Here is a 26,647-nt window from a genome sequence, read left to right on the forward strand (position 1 = left end):
GTTGTTAACTGTGGGCTGGGAGTGGGGAGTATATCTGAAACTGTTTCAAATTTTGTATCTCTGCATTTCTATCCCCCGTCTTTCATTTGCCTTCAGATCCCTTGTGAAAAACTCTGTCCTTCTGCTAACTACTGGAGAAGGAAATGGCAACCCACTCCAGTACTCTTGCCTGGAAAATCCCATGGACGGAAGAGCGTGGTAGGCTACAGTACATGGGGTCTCAAAGAGTCAGACACGACTGAGTGACATCACTTTCACTTTCACTTTTCTGCTAACTATATATATATAACTATATATAACTATATATAACTATATATAACTATATATAACTATATATATATATATATAAAACCCCTCATTGCACTAGTGACTGTCTTGTAACCCAGAAGCTGAGGAAAGAATTGTCTTCACATTCACTTGGGTAAGAAAGTCTAGGTGGGACACTGCTATTCAGGAATTCCTTTTGTGGATTTCTACATAATTGATTCAGGAAGCCAGCTAGCCTATTTCCCATTTTTGCTTAAATGTGTTTAACTGATCCAGGAAATGCTATTTGATGGTCTGAGTTTAATTTCAGTAGCCTATAAATAGAATAGAAGCAAGTTATTTTTAACCTTAGTTAGCTTTTATGCTGTACATGACCAGGGGCTAATAAAATATTTAAGGACAGATTGATAATAGGGCAAGCATGATTGTCTTCATCCTTATAGATAATATGAAAGAATTTGTTTGTCAGACCTATTATTGCCTTGGATCCAAAAGTAACCAGTCTTTTTATCTCTATCTCTAAGAGCATCTCTATGGCAGAAATGTGGCCTTCTGTTCACCAAACCCACTTACTACTTACACATGCCTTAGAAGGCAGCAATGGGCTGCTGATGGGGAGGAAGGAATTGTGGAGAGAGATTCATTGGACCTCAGTAAGAGAAATGGCATCCCCTTATGATTGTATGAGACAGAGAAAAAGAAATAGCATGGTGTTGCTTCAGCCTGGCTAGCTAACTTAAGGAAGACTTAAATGCTGGAGTCCCAAGGGAAAAGCTTTCATAATACTGAGCCAAACATGTGGGATCCAGCATATTAGGGTGGAAGGGCACTAGATTGGGAATCACATCTCTGTTCTACTTCCAGCTTTGTTACTAATTTACTAACTTACTGTGTAATCTTGGGCAAGTCTGAGTTTTACTTCCCAATATATAAAGGAGGATTGGACTAGCATTGCCTCCAATATACTTGCTGGCTCTAACAGTCTGATTCCAAGATTCCATTATGTAATAATTGAAGCCTAGCAACATGAGAACATTACAACTGGAGCAGGTAAGATTAAGAGGGTGGGGCAGGGGAAAAGGGTCTGTCCTGCATAATTAACTTAAGTAGGAGAAAAGAAAAGCAGTCTCTGACTGTTGGGGTAATTGACTTTTAATCCTTCCTGTGAAATTGTTGGTTTTAAGAATATAGACTGAAAGAGAAGTGTAGAACTGGAAGTAATGATTTTTTATGGAAAGGAGAGTATTTTTTGATTGAATAGATGTGTGGAGACATGAATCCTTTTAGTTTTGATCATAAAACCAGTATTCTTCAGTGGGAAAAAATGATTAAATTGTATTCTGTGGCAGTGAATTGCTGTTTTAAGAGAGGTGATAATTTCAGATTTGTCCTTACTGTATGTGATGTGAAATGGTTTGGAGGCAAGAAAGACTGGATAAGGAGATCCCTGATGATGAGATCCTCAGCTTAGGAAGGTGTAGTGATAATGGAGAAATTGGATGGGAGAGGGAGGGGTTCAGGAAGACTCAGGTTTCTGGTTTGGACAACTGGGAAGATTATGGTGCCATTTACTGATATAAGAAATACAGGGAAGAGTAGAACACATAGGAGATTAGATGATGAGGATTTAATGTTTATGAAGAAATGAAGCAAAGTTCTGAGTTATTTGAGGCTTTGGTATATTTGGTATTGTTTCTGAGCTTTTATCAATATTCAGATAACTTTCAAATAATTTTTGTCATAGAAAAGAGTGTGTGTATGTATTGGTGGCTAGTGGAGAATATCACTATGGAGACTAATGATATAATTCCCCCTGCAAATAGATAAGAACACTCAGGTGGGTCTGGTTCAGTCTTCAGGCTGAAGGCTATTTGAGCTCATCATATCTTGGTCATATCATGTGATGTATAATGTGTGTGTGTGTGTGTGTGTGTGTGTGTGTGTGAAATCCGGGGGTTGAAGTGATATGTTTGTGTTGTCTTGTTTTTGCTTTCATAAGGATGAGACAAAAATCTTCCTTTCCAATTATTTTGGTTCCAAGCTTGATTTTTTTTTTTTTCTGTTTAAATGATTCAAAGGGGCAAAGTTTCCCCAGTTCTTGGTGGAAAGCCCACGAAGAGTTCCTAACTGTGTTTTTAATCACATTTAGTTCATATTGAAGTATGACAATGTTAAAATTGTATCTTTTTCCTTCTTAGAGTGGAAATTTCAAGGTATTAAATCTTAGAGAAATGGCTTTCATTCATTTGGATACCAGATGTCTATATACCCTTCTTATTTGCACAGCTTTTGGCTCTACTTTGTCTTCAAATGCTGAAATAAAAGGTAAACCAAGAATGGAGTAGTTTTAAAATCAGAGATATTAACTGCCTTTTCAAGCTACCATATGAAAGTGCATAAATAGATGGATTATTATTGGAAATATTTCAGGGAGCCCAACACAAAAGATACGTTCTTACTAGTCAGCCTCATGTGTAACGTAACTGATGATAAAAAAAATTTTGTGGGATAAAAGCCAAACTAAAATATACTTTGTATACCTTTTCATATAATCTTTTCTTTTTTTTTTTTTTTTGGTTATCTATTTTTATTTATTTTTTAAATTTAAATTTATTTATTTTAATTGGAAGATAATTACTTTACAATATTGTATTGGTTTTGCCATACATCAACATGAATCCACCACGGGTATACACATGTTCCCCATCCTGAACCCCCCTCCCACCTCCCTCCCTGTACCATCCTTCTGGGTCATCCCAATGCACCAGCCCCAAGCATCCTGTACCCTGCATCAAACCTGGACTGCCAATTCATTTCTTATATGATATTATACATGTTTCAATGCCATTCTCTCAAATCATCCCATCCTCACCCTCTCCCACACAGTCCAAAAGACTGTTCTGTACATCTGTGTCTCTTTTGCTGTCTCGCGTACAGGGTTATTGTTACCATCTTTCTAAATTCCATATATGTGCGTTAGTATACTCTATTGGTGTTTTTCTTTCTGGCTTACTTCACTCTGTATAATAGGCTCCAGTTTCATCCACCTCATTAGAACTGATTCAAATGTATTCTTTTTAATGGCTGAGTAATACTCCATTGTGTATATGTACCACAGCTTTCTTATCCATTCATCTGCTGATGGACATCTAGGTTGCTTCCATGTCCTGGCTATTATAAACAGTGCTGCGATGAACATTGGGATACACGTGTCTCTTTCAATTCTGGTTTCCTCAGTGTGTATGCCCAGCAGTGGGATTGCTGGGTCATAAAGGCAGTTCTATTTCCAGCTTTTTAAGGAATCTCCACACTGTTCTCCATAGTGGCTGTACTAGTTTGCATTTCCACCAATAGTGTAAGAGGGTTCCCTTTTCTCCATACCCTCTCCAGCATTTATTGCTTGTAGATTTGGATCGCAGCCATTGTGACTGGCTTGAAATGGTATCTCAATGTGGTTTTGATTTGCATTTCTCTGATAATGAGTGATGTTGAGCATCTTTTCATGTGTTTGTTAGCCATCTATATGTCTTCTTTGGAGAAATGTCAATTTAGTTCTTTGGCTCATTTTTTGATTGGGTCGTTTATTTTTCTGGAATTGAGCTGCAGGAGTTGCTTGTATATTTTTGAGATTAGTTGTTTGTCAGTTGCTTCATTTGCTATTATTTTCTCCCATTCTGAAGGCTGTCTTTTCACCTTGCTTATAGTTTCCTTTGTTGTGCAGAAGCTTTTAATTTTAATTGGGTCCCATTCGTTTAATTTTGCTTTTATTTCCAATATTCTGGGAGGTGGGTCATAGAGGATCCTGCTGTGATTTATGTCGGAGAGTGTTTTGCCTATGTTTTCCTCTAGGAGTTTTATAGTTTCTGGTCTTACATTTAGATCTTTAATCCATTTTGAGTTTATTTTTTGTGTAGGGTGTTAGAAAGTGTTCTAGTTTCATTCTTTAACAAGCGGTTGACCAGTTTTCCCAGTACCACTTGTTAAAGAGATTGTCTTTTCTCCATTGTATATTCTTGCCTCCTTTGTCAAAGATAAGGTGTCCATACGTGTGTGGATTTATCTCTGAGCTTTCTATTTGGTTCCATTGATCTATATTTCTGTCTTTGTGCCAGTACCATACTGTATTGATGACTGTGGCTTTATAGTAGAGCCTGAAGTCAGGCAGGTTGATTCCTCCAGTTCCATTCTCCTTTCTCAAGATTGTTTTGGCTTTTCGAGGTTTTTTGTATTTCCATACAAATTGTGAAATTATTTGTTGTAGCTCTGTGAAAAATACCACTGGTAGCTTAATAGGGATTGCATTGAATCTATAGATTGCTTTGGGTAGTATACTCATTTTCACTATATTGATTCTTCCGATCCATGAACATGGTATATTTCTCCATCTATTAGTGTCCTCTTTGATTTCTTTCACCAGTGTTTTATAGGTTTCTATATATAGGTCTTTAGTTTCTTTAGGTAGATATATTCCTAAGTATTTTATTCTTTTCATTGCAATGGTGAATGGAATTGTTTCCTTAATTTCTCTTTCTATTTTCTCATTATTAGTGTATAGGAATGCGTGGGATTTCTGTATGTTGATTTTATATCCTGCAACTTTACTGTATTCTTTGATTAGCTCTAGTAATTTTCTGGTGGAGTCTTTAGGGTTTTCTATGTAGAGGATCATGTCATCTGCAAACAATGAGAGTTTTACTTCTTCTTTTCCAATTTGGATTCCTTTTATTTCTTTTTCTGCTCTGATTGCTGTGGCCCAAACTTCCAAAACTATGTTAAATAGTAGTGGTGAAAGTGGGCACCCTTGTCTTGTTCCTGACTTTAGGGGAAATGCTTTCAATTTTTCACCATTGAGGATAATGTTTGCTGTGGGTTTGTCATATACAGCTTTTATTATGTTGAGGTATGTTCCTTCTATTCCTGCTTTCTGGAGAGTTTTTTTTTTTTATCATAAATGGATGTTGAATTTTGTCAAAGGCTTTCTCTGCATCTATTGAGATAATCATATGGCTTTCATTTTTCAATTTGTTAATGTGATTTATTACATTGATTGATTTGCGGGTATTGAAGAATCCTCGCATCCCTGGGATAAATCCCACTTGATCATGGTATATGATCTTTTTAATGTGTTGATGGATTCTGATTGCTAGAATTTTGTTAAGGATTTTTGCATCTATGTTCATCAGTGATATTGGCCTATAGTTTTCTTTTTTTGTGGCATCTTTGTCAGGTTTTGGTATTAGGGTGATGGTGGCCTCATAGAATGCATTTGGAAGTTTACCGTCCTCTGCAATTTTCTGGAAGAGTTTGAGTAGGATAGGTGTTAGCTCTTCTCTAAATTTCTGGTAGAATTCAGCTGTGAAGCCGTCTGGACCTGGGCTTTTGATTGCTGGAAAATTTCTGATTATGGTTTCAATTTCCATGCTTGTGATGGGTCTATTAAGATTTTCTCTTTCTTCCTGGTTCAGTTTTGGAAAGTTGTTACTTTTCTATGAATTTATCCATTTCTTCTAAGTTGTCCATCTTATTGGCATATAATTGCTGATGGTAGTCTCTTATGATCCTTTGTATTTCTGTGTTGTCTGTTGTGATCTCTCCATTTTCACTTCTAATTTTATTGATTTGATTTTTCTCCCTTTGTTTCTTGATGAGTCTGGCTAATGGTTTGTCAATTTTATTTATCCTTTCAAAGAACCAGCTTTTGGCTTTGTTGATTTTTGCTATGGTCCCTTTTGTTTCTTTTGCATTTATTTCTGCCCTAGTTTTCATATAATCTTTTCTAATAAAGAGGCTATTTACCCAAAACCTCATTGTCTGGTATGCAATTAACTGAAAACTTTCCTTAATTACTCAGTTCAGTTCAGTCGCTCAGTTGTGTCTGATTCTTTGCTACCCCATGGACTGTAGCACACCAGGCTTCGCTGTCCATCACCAACTCCTGGAGCTTGCTTAGACTCATGTCCATTGAGTCGGTGATGCCATCCAACCATCTCATCCTCTGTCATCCCCTTCTCCTCCCACCTTCAGTTTTCCCAGCATCGGGGTCTTTTCCAATGAGTCAGTTCTTCACATCAGGTGGCCAAAGTATTGGAGTTTCAGCATCAGTCCTTCCAATGAATATTCAGGACCGATTTCCTTTAGGATGGACTGGTTGTATCTCCTTGCAGTCCAAGGGACTCTTAAGAGTCTTCTCCAACACCGCAGTTCAAAAGCATCAGTTCTTGGCACTCAGCTTTCTTTATAGTCCAACTCTCACATCCATACATGACTACTGGAAAAAACCATAGCTACCTTAACTTTTAAGACAATTAAATAAGTTTTAAAAATACATAAGTTTAAAATGAATTTTAAAAATAATTACACAATTATTAAGTCATGTCTAATGAACTTTTCATTGCAGAAGCTAATTAGAAGTATGTATTTAACAAAAATTTCTAATCATGAACAATAGGATTGTCATTTCATCCTCAATAGAGACCTTCTTTATTTGGTTCATGGGGCTCTCATTTCAAATCATTATTTGTGGCATCATTTATTTCTGTTGATTCTTTTACTTACCTCAATATGTAATATGAAGTAAAGTATTAAAATGAAAAGCAGAGCAGAAATGAGAAGAAATTATTAGCAGAAAGGCAACATGAGAGCAGTACTATGTACTAGATTTGCTAGTAGGCTTAGTAAGTTTATGGGACTTCCCTTGTAGTTCAGACAGTACAGAATCTGCCTACAATGTAGGAGGCCCAGGTTTGATCCCTGGGTCCAGAAAATCCCCTGGAGAAGGGCGTGGCTACCCACTCCAGTATTCTTGCTTCAAGAATTCTGTGGACAGAGGAGTCTGGTGGACTACAGTCCATGGAGTTGCAAAGAGTTGGACATGACTGAGTGACTAACACTTCTACATTTATAGAATAATTTGTTAATTTTTATTGGTTTCTAAATCACCAGATGAAGGAGCCATTGCCTCCTGCTGCCCCCTCCCTTGAAATAAAAGAAGCTGTTTCCTGTCACTCAGCTGCCTACCACTTTTTTTTGAGTCCTTCCAAAGAATGGCTCAGGTTTGCATATTCTACAAATAGCTCTGAGCTTTAGTTAACCAGAGGATTCAATTATCTTGAATGGACCAACAAAATCTACCTGTTCTCCTAATTCTTAAGGCACTTAGCCAGAGTAGTCATATTTTATATTTTCTATCCCTTTTTGTGTGTGCCATATTTTATATTTTCTATCCCTTTGTGTCTATGTGCCATGTATGTTATGTTGTTATACATATAGTAAACACTAGATTAATACTGACTGATTCTTGCTATGAGAGAGATTTATGTAATAAAATGTTCCTACCCAAGACCAAATTGTGGTCTATATGACTGCAGAGATAACTCCATGTTGAATTTCTTATTTCCATGAAAACAATACCTAGCTAGGCTAAGTCACATTTACATATGCAATTTCTTAAAGAAGGGACAACTATGTAGTAGTAATCTAGATTTTTAAAAACAGCTTTTCTGATATTTAATTCACAAGACATAAAACTTATTATTTTAAAGTATAATGTACAGTGGTTTTTAGTATATTCACAAAGTTGTATAATAGCCACAGTTACCAAATTCCAGAATAGTTACATCACCCCAAAAAGAAACTTCATATCCATTAAGTAGTTACATCTCATTCGCCCCTCCCTCCAGCACCTGACAACCACTAATTGATTTTCTGTCTCTATGAATTTGCCTATTTCAATATCTCACGTAAATGAAATCATGCAATATGTGGGCTTCTTTCACTTAGCATAAGGTTTTCAAGGTTCATTCATGTTCTAGCATATATCAGTATTTCATTCTTTCTTATGGCTGGATAATATTCCATTTTATGAATGTATCATAGTTTTTTTTTTTTTTTTCATTCATCAGTTGATGGACATATGGAAGTAATCTAGATTTAAAAATCTTTGTCATAAAATTCAGGATAAAAATTAAAATATTCTATTGATTTTATTTCAGTTAATCCTCCTCAGGATTTTCAAATAGTGGACCCTGGATATTTAGGTTATCTCTATTTGCAGTGGCAACCTCCAGTGTCTCTGGATAATTTTAACAAATGCACTGTAGAATATGAGTTAAAATATCGAAATGTTGATAGTGAAAGCTGGAGGGTAAGTAAAGCATGCACTTAAGATACTAGAGTGCTTATTAGTTTTCTTGTGATTCCTGATGTCAGTGTCTGCTCTTATTTCTGTATCTCAATAGCTATTATTAAGATATAAGTTGCATGCCTGCTGTTGTCTCCTGTGTATCCTGCAATATCTGTTCTCACCCCACCCACTATTAAGACTACCACTGGAAGTACAGGAAAGGAAAACCTGATCTCATGGAATATGGACTCATAGAGTACTTATACATATTACCATATTTCAGAGTTACTTAAATCCTGTGTATGGATCTTACTTATGCTACTGGATGATGTCAGCTTTTTCTCTGTAGGAATTAATCCTTATTTATCTTTGTACTCACCCTACAGAACACAGCATGGTTCTTTGCATATATTGTAGTAAGTGCTCAGTGAAAGTTTATTGAATCATTAACTATTTACATAGTCAACAAGCATTTCTTTCAAAGATTTTGATTGTACAAGGAATTCTGTTATCTTCTTAATTCAGCTAGGTAGTTTCAAAGAACAATTAAAATCAAACAGTCATTGAGTAACTTTTTTTCCAAAAGTTTTCCAAAACTTTTTTGCCAGCTACTTCACTAGCTAGGTATCAGGAATAAAAGGATAAATGATATATGGTTTTAGTCCTTCAGATAGTCGCACTTTGTCTGGCTTCCTCCAGTTACCACCAAGATTGTACATGATTTCATGTGATTTTTGAAAGGTGATAAATTGTCATGTAATAGGCATATGGTACATGAAAATTATCCCTTGATTTCAAGTTGGTTATAGCTCAAGTTCTTGCCACAGAGCCTTTTTTGTCTTCCAGAATTTATTTTAAATGAGGTGTTAAGATCTCATCAAATGACATAATATGCAGAAGGTGAACTCTGCCAAAAATATATCTGGGACACTTTATCGGATAATAATCTGGAATTTCTTAGCTATTGAGGACTCTCCAGAGTATTAATGACTTTTTAGTCTTATTAATGTGGCTCATGATACCATTATTGTTTCTAAGCTTGACTCTGTCTCATCTTTTTATCAAACAGACGATCATCACTAAGAATCTACTTTACAAAGATGGATTTGATCTTAACAAAGGTGTTGAAGCAAAGATACACACACTTCTGCCAAGGCAATGCACAAATGGATCAGAAGTTCAAAGTTCATGGTCAGAAGCTACTTATTGGATATCATCACAAGGTTAAAACAAATCTCTCTTGTCATAATACTGTTAGAAAAATCTATGGGAAGTAAGTTCCTTAACACTTATACAGCAGATTATATGTACAGTTGAGAATGTGGCACAAAATAGAATCCTTCTGAGAAGTGGGCGACTGGTGTTTTGAATTCTTTAAATCAGAAAACATATGTGGCAAAACCTACATCTTATTTCATGCATGCATGCTCAGTCATGTGCAACTCTTTGTGGCCCCATAGACTATAGCCCTTATTAGGTTAATATAGATCCCAGTTTGGGGCTCATATCAGTGAATATACATGCAACTATGCAGCTGCTCAGAGCATCCTAGAATTATTAATTTGGCACTTCTGCATATGCTTACACTAGTACCAATAAATGAGCCCTCAAAAGTTTTTGATTTTGCATGTTCCACTTGAAGTGAAGTGATTTCCAACAACTTCCTTTGGGGGTTTTCCTGATTATGTTGATTGCTAAATGAAGTGGAGAGGTCAAAGGAAATGAAATAAAATTGCTTAGTGATTTCCCAAGTGATTCATTATCATGTCTTTCAAGCATTCACAGTTTATTCATTTCTTAGGAAATCTGGACACTAAAATTCAGGATATGGATTGTGTATATTACAACTGGCAATATTTACTCTGCTCTTGGAAACCTGGCATGGGTGCCCATTTGGATAGCAATTACAGGTTATACTACTGGTAAGTATTTTTATAATAAGAATTCCATATCCAGAAGATATCTATCAAAATTAATCCACAGTATGAGTAACTGTATTTTCGTTAGGGCTTCCCAGGTAGCTCAGATGGTAAAGAATCTACCTGAAATGCAAGGGACCTGGGTTCAATCCCTGAGTTGGGAAGATCCCCTGGAGAAGGGAATGGCAACCCACTCCAGTATTCCTGCCCGGAGAATTCCATGGACAGAGAAGCCTGGAGGGCTACAGTCCTTGGGGTCGCAAAGAGTCTGACAGGACTGAGCGACTAGCACATATATACATACCAATTCAAACTTTAAAAAATACAAACAAGGCAAACAAAACAGATACTTGGGCCTCTAGATGGGCTTCCCTGATAGCTCAGCTAATAAAAAATCCGCCTGCAATGTGGAGACCCGGGTTCGATCCCTGGGTTGGGAAGATCCCCTGGAGAAGGGAATGGCTACCCACTTCAGTATTCTGGCCTGGAGAAGTCCATGGACTGTATAGTCCATGCAGTCACAAAGAGTTGAACACAACTGAGCGAATTTCATTTTCATTAAACTGAATTCATTATACTTTTTCAGAGTTGGATTTATGATGAAGTTTATTTACAGTTATTTAGGGTTCTCAATGGGAATAAGTAGGTTTAGGCTGTAGCTACTAGAAGGCACTCTATGGGTGATATAAGGAATGCAATCATTGTTTCTGTACTGAGTTAAATTTTGCATCTTCTAGATAGATGGAATTATAACCTAAATAGTTTTGCCATATTTCATATTCTTGCTTTTTAAAAAACCATGTAGCTATTAAAACCTGATCCTTTTTCTGACTTCCATGACTTTGTTAACTCTCACTAAGTGTTTAAATTGTTGTCACTGCTTTTAATATACCATTTAGGTTTGTTGTAGCTTTTCTTCCAAGAAGCAAGCATCTTTTAATTTCATGGCCACTTTGCCAACAATCATATAGTCAAAGCTATGGTTTTTCCAGTAGTCATTTACAGATGTGAGAGTTGGACCATGAAGAAGGCTAAGCACCAAAGAATTGACACTTTCAAACTGTGGTGCTGGTGAAGACTCTTGAGAGTCCCTTGAACAGCCAGGAATATCAAACCAGTCAATCCTAAAGGAAATCAACTCTGAATATTCATTGGAAGGATTGATGCAGAAGCTGAAGTCCCAATAATTTAGCTACCTGATATGAAGAGCCCAACTTGTTGGAAAAGACTCTGATTCTGGGAAAGGTTGAGTACAGGAGGATAAGGGGGCAACAGAGGATGAGTTAGTTGGATGGCATCATTGACTCAATGGACAGGAGTTTGAACAAATTCTGGGAAATAGTAAAGGGCAGGGAAACCTTGCAGCCCATGGGTTTACAAAGAGTCGGATATGACTTAGCAAAATATTTGGCATAAAGTGAATTCAATGGAGTCCAGATATTTGTACCAGTACCATATCAGCTGCTAGGCTCATATTTTGGCTGCAAGGAGATCCAACCAGTCCATTCTGAAGGAGACCAGCCCTGGGATTTCTTTGGAAGGAATGATGCTAAAGCTGAAACTCCAGTACTTTGGCCACCTCATGCGAAGGGAAAAGACTCTGATGCTGGGAGGGATTGGGGGCAAGAGGAGAAGGGAACGACAGAGGATGATATGGCTGGATGGCATCACTGACTCGATGGATGTGAGTCTGAGTGAACTCCGGGAGTTGGTGATGGACAGGGAGGCCTGGCGTGCTGGGATTCATGGGGTCGCAAAGAGTCGGACACAACTGAGTGACTGAACTGGCTGGCTTTTATGAGATTTATCCCTATGTGTATTATGTTCTCAGAGGATTTTCATTCATTTTATTAAACATAACAATATTTTATGTCTGCTTTTATTTTTTAAATGTTTTAATTAAATTTTCTCTTTCATTTTTATATTTTATTTACTTTGAAATTTGATTTTTATTTTATATTAGAATATAGTTGATTTACAATGTTTTTAGTTTCAAGTGTACAGCAAAGTGATTCAGTTATACATATACATATATCTCTTCTTTTTCAGTTTCTTTTCCCACATAGGTTATTATAGAATATTGAGTAGTTTCCTGTGCTATACAGTAGGTCCTTATTGATTACCTATTTTGTATATAATAGTGTGTATATTTTAATCCAAGCTCCTAATTTACCCCACCACCACCTTTCCCCTTTAGTAACCATGTTTGTTTTTGAAGTCTATGAGACTGTTTCTGTTTTGTAAATAAGTTCATTTGTGTCATTTTGTATATTTAAATATAAGTGATATCATATGATATTTTTATTTCTCTTTCTGATTTACTTCATTTGTATGATAATATCTAGCTCCATTCATGTCGCTGCAGATAGCATGATCTCATTTATTTTTATGGCTAAGTAGTATTCCATTTTGTATATGTACCACATCTACTTTATCCATTCATCTATCAATGGACATTTAGATTGCTTCCATGCCTTGGCTACTGTAAACAGTGCCACTATGAATACTGAGATGCATGTATCTTTCCTAGTTAGTTTTCTCCAGCTATATGCCCAGGAGTGGGATTGCTGGATCATATAGTAGTTTTATTTTTAGTTTTTTTAAGGAACCTCCATACTGTTCTTTATAGTGGTTATACCAATTTATATTCCCACCAACAGTGTAGGAGGGCTCCTTTTACTTCACACCTGCTCCAGCATTATTTTTCTTTCTTTTTTTCCCACTGAAGTGAGATTGACTTACAGTGTTGCTCCAATCTCTGCTGTACAGCAAAATGACTCAGTTATATACATATATACATTCTTTTCCATTGTGGTTTATCACAGGATATTGAATATAGTTCCCTGTACTATACATTAAGAGCTTGCTGTTTATCCATTCTAAATGTAATAGTTAGCATCTACCAACCCCATTTCCAGCATTGATTGTTTGTAGACTTGTTGATGAAGGCCATTCTGACTGGTATGAGGTGACACCTCATTGTAGTTTTGATTTGCATTTCTCTAATAATTACTGATGTTGAACATCTTTTCCTATGCTTCTTGGCCACCTTGTAAATCTGCTTTTAAATCTGCTTTCTTCTAGTAAATTCTTCAGTACTGTATTTCAAAAAGCAGTACCATTCAGGATTATCAATATAAATCCCATGTTTTCCTAATAGGAATCTTATTCTTTGATTCACAATCCTATTGGTGAATCAACATAACCTAAATATATGAGTAAGAATTATTGCCTTATATCTGAAATTTTGTATAGATTCCCACCAGACTGTAAGCTCTGTAAAATAATGGGCTGTGTCTACTTTCCTTACTATTGTACCCCTAGCACTTTTCATGGGATCTGGCACATAGTTGGTATTCAGTAAATGTTGTATGTTATTAAATTATTTTTTATTTATCTGGTATTTTAAAATAATTGAAAACTGAGCAACATACAACTAGAAGATATTGATAAACACAATTCTTACCACACTTCTTTTTATAGGTATGAGGGCTTGGACCATGTGTTAGAGTGTATTGATTACATCCAGGCTAAAGGAAAAAATATTGGATGCAGGTTTCCCTACTTGGAGTCATCAGACTATAAAGATTTCTACATCTGTGTTAATGGATCATCAGAATCCCAGTTAATCAGACCCAGCTATTTCATTTTTCAGCTTCAAAATATAGGTGAGGTAAACAACTTCAAAATGTTTCTAGTTTAGACCATTTACAACCGACCATGTGGAAGAGAAGAGGTAGATAAATAGATATCTACTGGAATGCAAAGCCAGAAAACTGGAGGCCAACAGAGTACAAGGAAGAACTAATTAAATATAAAAGTATGGAAGATAAGGAATTGAATGAGTATAAAGCATAGTTTTCATTTAGAATTCATAATTTGTTTCCCAGCTTCAGAGTTTGTCTTCTAGAAAGTATTTTTGTCTAGTGTTAATAATGGAATAATTATGGAATCACTCATTCCCAATGCTCAAAAGGCCCTGGGAATAGGTTGGATATTGTCTGAGTCTGTGTTCTCATTTCTAACAGTTATAAGAATGACAGGTTCTAGAGCCAGCCATAAATTTTGAATTTATTACATTCTAGCTATATGACTTTGGGTGAGTTACTCTTAATATGTTTCAATTTCCTTATCAGTAAAATGAAGATAATAGAGGACCACCTCATAGATTTATTGTGAGATATGAATAAGTTTATGACGTAACATTCCTGGTTTACTTCCTGACACATCATAAGCTCTAAATAAGAATTAGCTATTAATAAAAATAAAAATACTAGTAGTAATTTGTTGTGGTAGTTGTTTCTAATGCCATAAAATGGAAAAATGACTGTAATGATTTGGATCTTCTAGCTTTTCTCTTTACATATTTGTCAATATGTGGCTTAACAAAAAATCAGTTTCCCAAATAACCAAGTTTCTTCAACTGATCTTGGTTAGCAAGTGGCTTTGATTTTAATTCACATTGGGGCTTCCCTTATAGCTCAGTCAGTAAAGGATCTGCCTGCAGTGCAGGAGACCTGGGTTCGATCCCTGGGTTAGGAAGATCCCCTGGAGAAGGAAATGGCAACCCACTCCAGTATCCTTGCATGGAAATCTCATGGACAGAGGAGCCTGGTGGGCTGCAGTCCATGGGGTCTCAAAGAGTCAGACACAATTAAGCAACTAACGCTTATTTACTTACTTATAGAGAATAGTCTTGAGCCACCTGATTTACCCTGGAGGCTTCAGTTAATAGGTGCCCCTAGCTTTTGATAAAGGCTACTGCTAAACTTCAATAACTTTCATGTTGAAATTGTTTCCTTTTGTTTTCAGTTAAACCTTTGCCACCAGACTACCTTAGTCTTACTATGAAGAATTCAGAAGTCAACCTGAAATGGAGCATTCCCAGAGGACCTATTCCAGCAAAATGTCTCATTTATGAAATTGAGTTCACAGAAGATGATACTGCCTGGGTGGTATGGAAATTTCATTTATTTGGGAAAATCATAAACACAGCCTTTTAAATAAAATAGTAAACATGAGAACCAAAGTCAGTTGCTATTCACATGAGGATGGAACATGACATGCACCTTAGTTTAACTTCCAGAAAACCAAACAATCTTGTGGACAACAGAAAGATGCTTGCAGTCTGAAAGTATAATCAGCTAATTATACCAACTTTAAAGCTACATAGGTCCTTAGAGATAATCTAGTCACTTGTTTCCAAATTGTTATATATTAATTTTATTCATTGGTTTCCAGCTTAGGGAGTGGTGGAAACAAGTGATGAAGACAAGTGGTGGAGACAATTGATTAGACTAGTTCTAATCAATTCACTTCACATACAGATGAAAAAAACTGATTTATTCTACTTGAAAAAATAGATTTACAAGTCCCAAGGAAGTGAATTGACTTACAATAAAATTATGTACCTAGAACTAGAATCCAGATCTTATTCCCAGTCTACTTTAATTTACATTACATTATGCTAGCTCCCAAGAAAAGTTATAACAAATGAAAAGCTGTTGTTTTGGATGAGAAACACTCTTTGGCTCTTTTAAATGAAAAACTGAAGTAATCATGAAGTGATTTTCTTTTTTTCTTTTGAGAACATCCAGCTGTGTGTATTCTCATATCGGAAGGGGTGGTTTCGTGTCAGGCCCTGAGCACTGTTATACTGGTCTTATGATTAAACAAAATAAGAATAAGGGAAAAAAGAAGCTTTGTGTGTATGAACTTTACAGTATTCATAGAAACAACCTTCGATGATGACTCTTTTTGCTAACTCAGTATATGTAGCATTTTCTAATTTATGGAATCTGGACAATTTGAAACTAATCCAAAATGGGAGTCATAAGCACCAAAACTACCTAGGAATTTTGCCCTGTCATATATTCCCTTTACTACCAGTAATCCATTATCACTACAGGAAAAATTTTAAGTATAAATAAGGAAGAAAGAATGAAAAGTAAAACACCATACAGCGATGGCCACTGTTAGGATTTTGGTATATACCTTTCTAGGCATTTGATGCATTTATTTCATGTAACAAAATTCACTTTATAAAAATGACAAATCAAATGGAGTATGGCTAGCTGCAGTTAGATCAAATAATGACATCTTATTTTTTTCTTGGCTTTCAGACTACCACAATTGAAAATGAAATATACATCACAAGAACATCAAATGAAAGTCTCCAATTATGCTTTTTAGTAAGAAGCAAAATGAATATTTATTGTGCAGATGATGGAATATGGAGTGAGTGGAGTGATGAACAGTGCTGGAAAGGTATGGGATAAAAGAACAGTAGAGTATTTCTAGCGCTGTTTGAGGAAGAAGATGCCTTATTGGATGTCATAGGTCACTACAATTTAGTGACACAGGTTATCAATATCATAGGGTCAACCTTTCTTCACCATTTTTTTTAATTGAAGTATAGTTTCTTGAGATATAAGTTACAAGTGTACAATATAGTGATTCACAATTTAAAAGGCTTTACTCCATTTAAAGTTATTATAAAATATTGGCTATATTACTTATTTTTATAGATGTCTATAATATTAATTGAGCTGTATCTTTTCCACACTGCAAGGTTTAATAAATTCTGTTTGATTCTTTCTACTTTCATTTGACAAGCTAATTTTACCTGTTTTGCTTTGATTTTGCTAGTGGATTACCTTCCAATGGTAGTCTTAGCTCCAAAATTTGGTGGTGCTATTCTTGAGTTTCTTATATACTTACCAGATGTTAACCAAATCTGTATTAGTACCAACTGGAGTTGCAGTAGTACATTTACTCTGAAGTTTTACATACAAGCATATATGTATTTTATTAGACCCTTGGGTATATTATGTATCTTCTTTATATGGTTTTGAAAAATTATATGCTCATTATTCAAGATTTTTAAAGTCTATGCCTCTTCCCCATTGAAATTCAAATGAATCCATTTAAATGTTAGAAAGAGGGAACAATCATAAAATATGTTGATATAGTTATTGAAGAAAATATATTTTAAAAAGAACAGTAACTAAACTATTTGCTCTTTGCTAGCAAAATTAATTTTCTCTCAGTGAATTTTGTAATTATGAAAGTCCAAATGCTCTTGCTGCTGCTAAGTCTCTTCAGTCGTGTCCGACTCTGTTCAACCCCATAGACGGCGGCCCACCAGGCTCCCCCGTCCCTGGGATTCTCCAGGCAAGAACACTGGAGTGTGTTGCCATTTCCTTCTCCAAAGCATGAAAGTGAAAAGTGAAAGTGAAAGTGAATTAGCTCAGTCGTGTCCGACTCTTAGCGACCCCATGGACTGCAGCCTATCAGGCTCCTCTGTCCATGGGATTTTCCAGGCAAGAGTACTGGAGTGGGGTGCCATTGCCTTCTCCAAATGCTCTTGCAGATAGTCTATAAACAAAAGATAAATTAGCAAGCACTTCAACTGAACATAGATTTATAGGAAATCTAATGTTCTGTTTTAGCTAGTTTAAGTTGTTGTAGTTCAGAGTCTTGTTATAGTTCAGTTATCAACATTCTTGCTTTTCTGTCAGAAGAGAGAATGTGCTAGTTCTTTTGTGGGGAAGACTATTTTAATCAATATTTTCCTATGCTTTTGATTTTCAAGAGAACAGAAATCTTAAACAAGACACTTGTTTTTGAGTGTCTGGTACCATGCCTAATGAACATTTTTCTGAATAATATGTTATCACTAGTAAAATATACATTCTGTTTACTTCCAACACTGATTTAAAGTGACTTATGGTAAAAGATGTATTTCAATTAAATATGTTTGGGATTGACATGAACACACTATATTTAAAATGAATAACCAATAAGGACCTATTATATAGCACAGGGATCTCTGCTGAATACTCTGTAATAACCTAAATGGGAAAAGAATTTGAAAAAGAATATATATATATATATATATATACAACTGAATTGTTTTGCTGTACACCTGAAGCTAATACAACATTGTTAACCAATAATATGGCAACATAAAATAAAGAATTAAAAAAAGAAAATAAACTTTCATGGAAGACAAAAATAGCAATATAAACAACATTGAGAAAGTGGCAAAATATTATTGTGCTTCACGGTATACTAGCTTTATCAATATAAATGTTAGTAATTATTTTAAATGGAAGGAAATCAGCTCAGCCTTGTTCTTTCTTGAAGGCATATAAACACATATGCAGATACAAACATATAATGGCATTTTTATTGATCATTCATCTCCTTTTATGTTGTTCCATTATAATAGAATCTGTTTTTGTTATCTTGCTATTAGTATACTGATATCATTCTCTTTCATATATCAGATATTTGTTAAGCACCTACTACATGTCAGAGTTTTTCAGGTACTGGAGGTACAGTGGTAAAAAAAAAAAAAAATCTTTGTTCTCATTGAATTTATATTTTATTCCCAAGTTAAGTAGAGATAGACATAAGCAAAGAAGCCAAATATATCTTATAATCACTAAGGGCTATGGAGGAAAAACAGACAGAGAGAGAGAAAGAACTCAATTAACTAAAGATACATGGAATCAGAAAGAACACTTACTTGTACTATGTTTTTTTTTTTTTTCATTTTTGTCACTAATATAAAAAATCTGAGACTCTGGAACTGACACTGTGCCCTGAATTATATCTTGTTTCGATTCCTGGGTCGGGAAGATCCGCTAGAGAAGGGATAGGCTACCCACTCCAGTATTCTTGGGCTTCCCTTGTGGCTCAGCTGGTAAAGAATCTGTCTGCAATGCAGAAGACCTGGTTTGGGAAGATCCCCTGGAGAAGGGAAGGCTACCCACTCCAGTATTCTGCCCTGGAGAATTCCATGTATAGTCTATGGGACCACAAAGAGTCAGACAGGACTGAGTGACTTTCACTTTCATTAGTCAATGAGTGTTTAAAGAAGACATGGTGAATTTTTAGCCACATTCTCAAAATAACATCCTTTTATATATTTTACATATAATCTTCTTTTTTAAAGTTGGAGTATAATTGATTTATGTTGTTTTTTTGTTTGTTTTTGTTTTTTAAACTTTTTGTATGTAATCTTAACCATGTTTTTGATGACAGATTTCTTTTGCCCTGATGGCTATCTCTTGGTAGAATCTTAATAAGTTTTAGATTAGAAACAAAGACTTTTGAGATGCATGTGGTCTTATTTCTTTTGCACATTTCTTATTGGATGTTTTAAGTTATAGAAAAATAGCACAGTAATATTTTGAAAATGACTATCTTATTCAGGATTTACTCTGAAACTTCACAAAAGAAGCCTATTTCTTGCTGTTAATTTTGCATGCCAGAAGCTCATATCATTAGTCATTTCTCTGGATTATATCCTTGCAATTCTTAACTGGGCCTATGAATTTGGTAATTTTCTAATAGAAAATAAGATCCTAAATGAATAAGACACCAAGAAAAAGTGGGGCTGGAGATAGTTTTGAGTATAGGTATAGGCCTAAGATTCAAAATGTTCCATAGTATTTCAAAAATGTGGGAGATACTGGTTTTGGAAGGATAAACCTTGTATACATTTTCAATTTGTCTAGTGATTGCTCATTTCTTGCTATGCAGTGAAAGTGTCAGTTACTCAGTTGTGTCCAACTCTTTGTGACCCCATGGACTGTAGCCCACCAGGCTCCTCTGTCCATAGAATTCTTTAGGCAAGAATACTGAAGTGGGTTGCCATTTCCTTCTCCAGAGGATCTTCCCAACCCAGGTATCAAACATGGCTCTCCCTCATTGCAGGCAGACACTTTACCAACTGAGCCACCAGGGAAGCCCTTGCTATGCAGAAGAACCATTAAAATTTCATCCCTAAAAAAAAAAAAAAAAAAAGAATGATAAGAAAAAGCTCATTTCTTTAGTCTCCAGAATGTGAGACAATTTCAAAAACATGACTTTTAAAGACTAGCTCCATTATTTGCACTGAGACTTATTGAAGACCAACTTTCACTCACTACTGCATTGTATGATATAAACATTTGACTTATTGAGAGTTAAGAGATACATATGGTGTGTTTATCTAATCCCTCTGTTAATATTTTACCACTGTGTTTTTGTAAAAAATTCACAAGAACAAATTTGAAACAAAATCATGTAAGAAAATATGAATGGGGGGAGGAAATTCCCTGGTGGTCTAATGGCTAAGACACTGTGCTTTCAATGCAGGGGGACCTAGGTTCTAACTCTGGTCAGGTAGCTAGATCCCACATGCCTCAACTTAGAGTTTTAATGCCGAAACTAAAGATCTTGTATGCCGCAACTAAGATCTGGCACAGCCAAATAAATAAATAAATATTTTTTAAAGAAAATAGAATGGGGCTTTAGGTAGTTATTTCTCTAAGCAAAATGAAGAGCTGTCACAATCCAGTAAAGTAGTTGTTCTATAAAAAAAAAGTGCACGAATTAAAGGAATGCCATACTCAAACATCACACTGGGAGATATGGCAGAAGTTGCCAAGTTTAACTCAGTTCTTCTCCATTTACAAGTTTATTTATAAAATAATTCCATTTTCAAAATAATTGTACACATCTAACCCTTTCCCTTTTTTTTTTGTGATTTTAATCCTAGGTGACATATGGAAGGAAATCTTACTATTTTTCTTGGTACCGTTTGTTCTTGTCTCATTATTTGTTTTGATAGTTACTTGTACACTTTTATATAAGCAAAGAAATTTATTGAAAATGGTAAGTTGTATAGCATTACCATGTTTAGTCTGAGGTAATAGATAAAAAAATATTTTGCTTTAGAACTGATGAACCTACATTTTATAACCACCTGTACACTGTGAATGTACAATGATGTTGTGTAGACTATGATGATGTCTTAAGAATGAACAGTAATTTAAAAAATTAACCCTAAAAAGGTACATTTTGGGGTGAACTTGCTTTTGATGATGTATAAGAATAATGCTTTAGAACATGAAACGCTACCTTTAGATTAAGGAAAACATGAGAATTACAGGAGAAAAGCAGGATGGGGAAAAGGAAAGACTGACTTAAAATGTACACAGCTTGATATATATTACTAGTGTGCCACAGGTGAAAGATCGCAAAAATTTTAAAAATCTTGGTGCATAACCTCCGAGAGCTCACACTCCAGTTCTGCTAGCTGTACAGTAGAATCTATACAAAAACATAACCTGCATTATGAGCTGATTATAACCTGCATTATGAGCTGATTTTAGCTATTTGAGTTATACAGATAATGCTATAGGTTGACCACTGTATCTTTGGTGAGCTTTAAGAAGGAAATGTGACTTAGAGGAAAAATACCATAATGCCAAGTCTTTTAAAGATAAAAGAAATGTGAATGTACATGAAATGTTTTGCTTTATTCCCTGCTGAATGCTTTTTTTCTATTTCTCTGAGTTATTAATCTAAGTCAAATAGTTTGTGTTATTAATGACTGTTAATAATGGAGCTCTTTCTTAATTTCAGGTTTTTCATACTGAAAAAAGAAGCCCTTTCTAATCAAGATTCACTCTGTTGACTCAATAAATCCCAGTCGTATGGCCAAATGTTAGATATGAGTCTTATCAAACTGAATTTTTTCCTAAATGTTGAATAAATTTTATTTTGAAAACATTGTTGTCTTTAAATAGGCGTTTGATTATTAAAATCCTCAATTAGTAGGGAATTTTATGGATTCTATTAACAGATTTTTTTTTCTTATTAAGACACAAAGTTCAGAGACTTCCTTGGCAGTCAAGTGGTTATGACTCTGCTCTTCCACTGCAGGGTTCTAAATTCCACTGGTCAGGGAACTAAGGTCCCTCACGCTGGGTGGTGAGGTCAAAAACAAAAACAAAGTTCAACCAATTAAATTGAAGATCTAATTACCTTTATTAGGTGATTCATGAATCAGACTGCATCCTACCTAGCAACTAGAAGGGTACTCTGAGGGGTTGTACAAAACAGAAGGTTTTTATAGGAAGAAGGATAGGGCAAGGAAGCTATTAGCAAAAGAAAAAAAGGATTGTTTTTAGGCCAACACATCTTCTTTTTTGAGGGGGGAAGGGAAAGCAAGGGGTTTTAGCAGGCAGATTGCCTCTTCTTCTCTGAGGGGATATAGAGAGCCCATGTAGCAGGTGACCTCATTGGTGCTGACCAGAAAATTCCAGACTGGTTGATTAAGATTACATTTCTGGTGAAGGTCAAAACTGCAATTAGGTTAGTTGTTTAATCTACATTTGCTATCATGGGCTTTAGCACAAGTTGTGCCATTTTGGGCCTGTGGTTTTCTCTTTAACATTTCCTCAATCCAAGATGAGAGTGCTACATATAGAAAAATCAAGGGATGGGTCAGAATATAATCTGTGATGTATTTGTAAAACAATGTGATTTTGAGAATGGCACTGAGTCATAGAGATATTGTCAAATATGGAATATGAGATCCTAATTTTTTTATTAATTGCACTTGGGATGAAAGTATTCACCATGAATGAGGTTGTTTGGCTTTAAAATAAGATGTGGAGAGGATTAATAAGAAGCAAGAAATTTTAAATACATTCATAGTCTAAATGTGTGCTTCCCATTTCATGAAAAGGTGGGAAGCATGCAGTGCTTCAGGTCAGTTCAGTTCAGGCACTCAGTCATGTCTTACTGTGACCCTAGGGAAGGCAGCACGCCAGGCTTCCCTGTCCATCAGCAACTCCCTGAGCTTGATCAGACTCATGTCCATTGAGTTGGTGATGCCATACAATCATTTCGTCCTCTGTGATCCCCTTCTCCTCATGCCTTCAATCTTTCCCAGCATCAGGGTCTTTTCCAATGAGTCATTTCTTTGCATCCAGTGACCAAAGTCTTGGAGCTTCAGCATTAGTCCTTCCAATGAATATTCAAGATTGATTTCCTTTAGGATGGACTGGTTGGAACTCCTTGCTGTCCAAGGGACTCTCAAGTGTCTTCTCCAACACCACAGTGCAAAAGCATCAATTCTTTGGCACTCAGCTTTCTTTATGATCCAACTCTGACATCCTTACATGACTACTGAAAAAACCATAGCTTTGACTAGATGGATCTTTGTCAGCAAAGTAATGTCTCTGCTTTTTAATATGCTATCTAGGTTGGTCATAGCTTTTATTCCAAGGAGCAAGTGTCTTAATTTCATGACTGCAGTCACCATCTGCAGTGATTTTGGAGCCCCCCAAAATAAAGTCTGACACTATTTCCACTGTTTCCCCATCTATTTGCCATGAAGTGATGGGACCAGATGCCATGATCTTAGTTTTCTGAATGTTGAGTTTTAAGCCAACTTTTTCACTCTCTTCTTTCACTTTCATCAAAAGGCTCTTTAGTTCTTTTTCACTTTCTGCCATAAGGGTAGTGTCATCTGCCTATCTGAGGTCATTGATACTTCTCCTGGCAATCTTGATTCCAGCTTGTGCTTCATTGAATCTGGCATTTCACGTGATGTACTCTGTATATAGGTTAAATAAGCAAGGTGACAATATACAGCCTTGATGTACTCCTTTCCAAATTTTGAACCAGTCCCTCGTTCCATGTCCAGTTCTAACTGTTACTTCTTGACCTGCATACAGATTTCTCAGGACGCATGTCAGGTGGTCTGGTATTCTCATCTCTTTAAGAATTTTCCATAGTTTGTTGTGATCCACACAGTCAAAGGCTTTAGTGTAGTCAATGAAGCAGAAGTAGATGTTTTTCTGGAATTCTCTTGCTCTTGCTATGATCCAACGGATGTTGGCAATTTGATCTCTGGTTCCTCTGCCTTTTTCTAAATCCACCTTGAACATCTGGAGATTCTCGGTATATGTACTGTTGAAGCCTAACTTGCAGTGCTTAAAAGGCTGAAAATAATGAAATGACAAGAGATCGTATTTGAAATATTCAGATGTTATAAACTATGTAATACAAGCTTGAGAGTTTCCTATGCTAGTTGGCAGGCAACATTTCCTATTTTCTCGTGGTGTGTGTGTGTGTGTGTTTTAATTCGTTCAGAGACCAAAAAGCACAAGCCTCTGAAATCAGTAAGAAGCCTTTTAAAGGTACATGCAAACTTCAGACCGATTGACAGTTAACTCCTAGTAGAAGATGTGGCAACCGAGCTATAGACAGTTACTTTAAAATTTAGAGATTAATGATCTATAGATTACAATCAAGTTTTAGATCAATATCTAATATTATTCAGAATTATTCTGCTGTGTGGTCCACAGACCAACAGAGTGGGTTTTTCCTGGGAACTTATTAGAAGAAATGCAGAATCTCAGACTCCAACCCAGACCTACTTAATTAACAGTCTGCACTTTAACAACATCCCCAAGTGATTCATTTGCACATTCAGTTGTATGGCAAAACCAACACAATATTGTAAAGTAAAAACAAAATAATAATAATAAAAAATTATAAAAAAAAGAAAAACACTAATATATTGCAATATTCTAGAATGAAAAAGACTAAAATAGTATAATGGATAGATTAGAACATGGGCAGATTAACTGCAGCTTTGACTATCATTGTCACTGATCATCTGTCTCTAAAAGGAGAGAAAAGACCTAAAACTGAGATATAAACTAGAATACCATTGTCTACTACCACTTGTATTCAATGATAGGATGCACCACCATTTCCTTAAGTAGACCTATACTTGTGAAACATGTATAACAGTATCAGGATTGTCAACCTATACCCCTACAAGAAAGAACACTATCAACTAGATTACAGTGCCTTTTTCTTTTGCTTTTAGTCTTGCAAACTCCATTCATTTCCAAAGTTACTTAAGTCAGGGGATCTTAGTGAGGTGGTTTCATACATTTTTAATATAATTAGATTAGTCAAATTCTGCATTCCTTTCTTGATGTCAACAAGTTATGGATACATTGATTCACTTTTTGTGCTGTAACGTTCTACTGGTTTTGACAAATATGATGTCATGTATTTACCATAACATTATACAGAAGAATTTCACTGCCCTAAAACATCCTCTATGCCTGGAGAAGGAAATGGCAATCCACTCCAGTAGTCTTGCCTGGGAAATCCCAGGGACAGAAGAGCCTGGTGGGCCACAGTCCATGGGGTCTCAAAGAGTCAGACACGACTTAGTGACTGAGCACAGTCATTTTTTTTCTAATATCTAATGAAGTTTAAAATTTTTATTTACTTATTTTAATTGGAGGATAATTTATTTACATTATTGTTGTGGTTTTTGCTATACATCGACATGAATCACCCATGGTGCACATGTGTCCCCCATCCTGAACACCCCCCCACCTACCTCCCCATCCCACCCCTCTGGGTTGTCCCAGAGCACTGGCTTTGACTGCCCTGCTTCATGCGTGGAAATTGAACTGGTCATCTGTTTAACCTGTGGTAATATACATGTTTCAATGCTATTTCCTCAAATCATCCCACCCTTGCATTCTCCCACACAGTCCAAAAGTCTGCTCTTTACATCTGTGTCTCTTTTGCTGCCTGGCATATAGAATTGTTGTTACCTTCTTTCTAAATTCTATATATATGCATTAATATACTGTATTGGAGTTTCTCTTTCTGACTTACTTCACTCTGTATAATAGGCTCCAGTTTCATCCACCTCATTAGAACTGACTCAAATGTGTTCTTTTTTATAGCTGAATAATAATCCATTGTGTATATGTACCACAACTTCCTTATCCATTCATCTGAGCACAGTCATTTTTAGGAACAGTGTAGGCCACACAAAACACATCAGTGGCTCCTAGTTTGTGACCTTTAATATCTTTTTTCCCACTTGGCTCTCTGCTCCACAGGGGCACATGCCTGCTACTCTGCTCACCCAATGTCTGGATTCAACAAATGGAAAAATAAAAATAGAAGATGGACCCACCCTCTCAGTAGAGCACCAGGTTCAGAAAGAAAACACAGGCAAGGAGAGAGCATTCTGTCACTCCCTGTTTTTTGATTGCCTGCTGGAAATGTCGCCATGTCCCTTTAAGACCTACTCCCAGTTGACCCTGGCAAGCTTCCTTATCCTCTGCCCTGAAGTCATCACAATGGCCACATGAGTTCTGGCCATGGCGGGCCCTCTGCGACATCACAAAGAGCCCAGCCCTACCTGGTCCTCAGTCTCCAGGTGCCAGGGCAGACTAGCACACCAGGAGCCATTTCCTCTCTTCTCACCATGTGGTCCCTGAAATGGCTCCTGTTTTTATTTATGTGTGTCTCCTGTTTCTACGATTTAAAGTTTTCTCTGAGAGAGAAAGCCGAAGAGCTCCAGGGGAAGGTGTTCTGTGGGGGGCACATTCTAATTCAGCAGAATCTACCAGAGCATGCCCAAGACTGGCTTGAGATCATGTCGCTCTGGCTTTTCTTCATTGTTCTGATGTACATGATAGTTAAAGTAGCAGGAGAGAGTTGGTGA

General features: G+C 36.1%; 1 protein-coding gene across 1 annotated transcript; it reads left to right on the forward strand.

Annotated features, from left to right (window-relative positions):
• Positions 1 to 1,195: 1,195 nt before the first annotated feature.
• Positions 1,196 to 21,876, forward strand: IL13RA2 (interleukin 13 receptor subunit alpha 2). Its single transcript, XM_086386840.1, is given in 11 exon segments — positions 1,196 to 1,317; positions 2,466 to 2,592; positions 8,259 to 8,410; positions 9,459 to 9,612; positions 10,191 to 10,311; positions 13,792 to 13,976; positions 15,121 to 15,263; positions 16,431 to 16,575; positions 20,861 to 20,976; positions 21,730 to 21,741; positions 21,743 to 21,876. Coding segments are annotated over 11 exon segments (1,218 nt in total). The 5' UTR covers positions 1,196 to 1,293; the 3' UTR covers positions 21,782 to 21,876.
• The last annotated feature ends 4,771 nt before the right edge of the window (positions 21,877 to 26,647 follow it).

This window comes from Bos grunniens, chromosome X (genome assembly GCF_055505025.1).
Source record: "Bos grunniens cultivar Pamir isolate PY7600 chromosome X, Bosgru_T2T1.0, whole genome shotgun sequence".
NCBI classification, from domain to species: domain Eukaryota; kingdom Metazoa; phylum Chordata; class Mammalia; order Artiodactyla; family Bovidae; genus Bos; species Bos grunniens.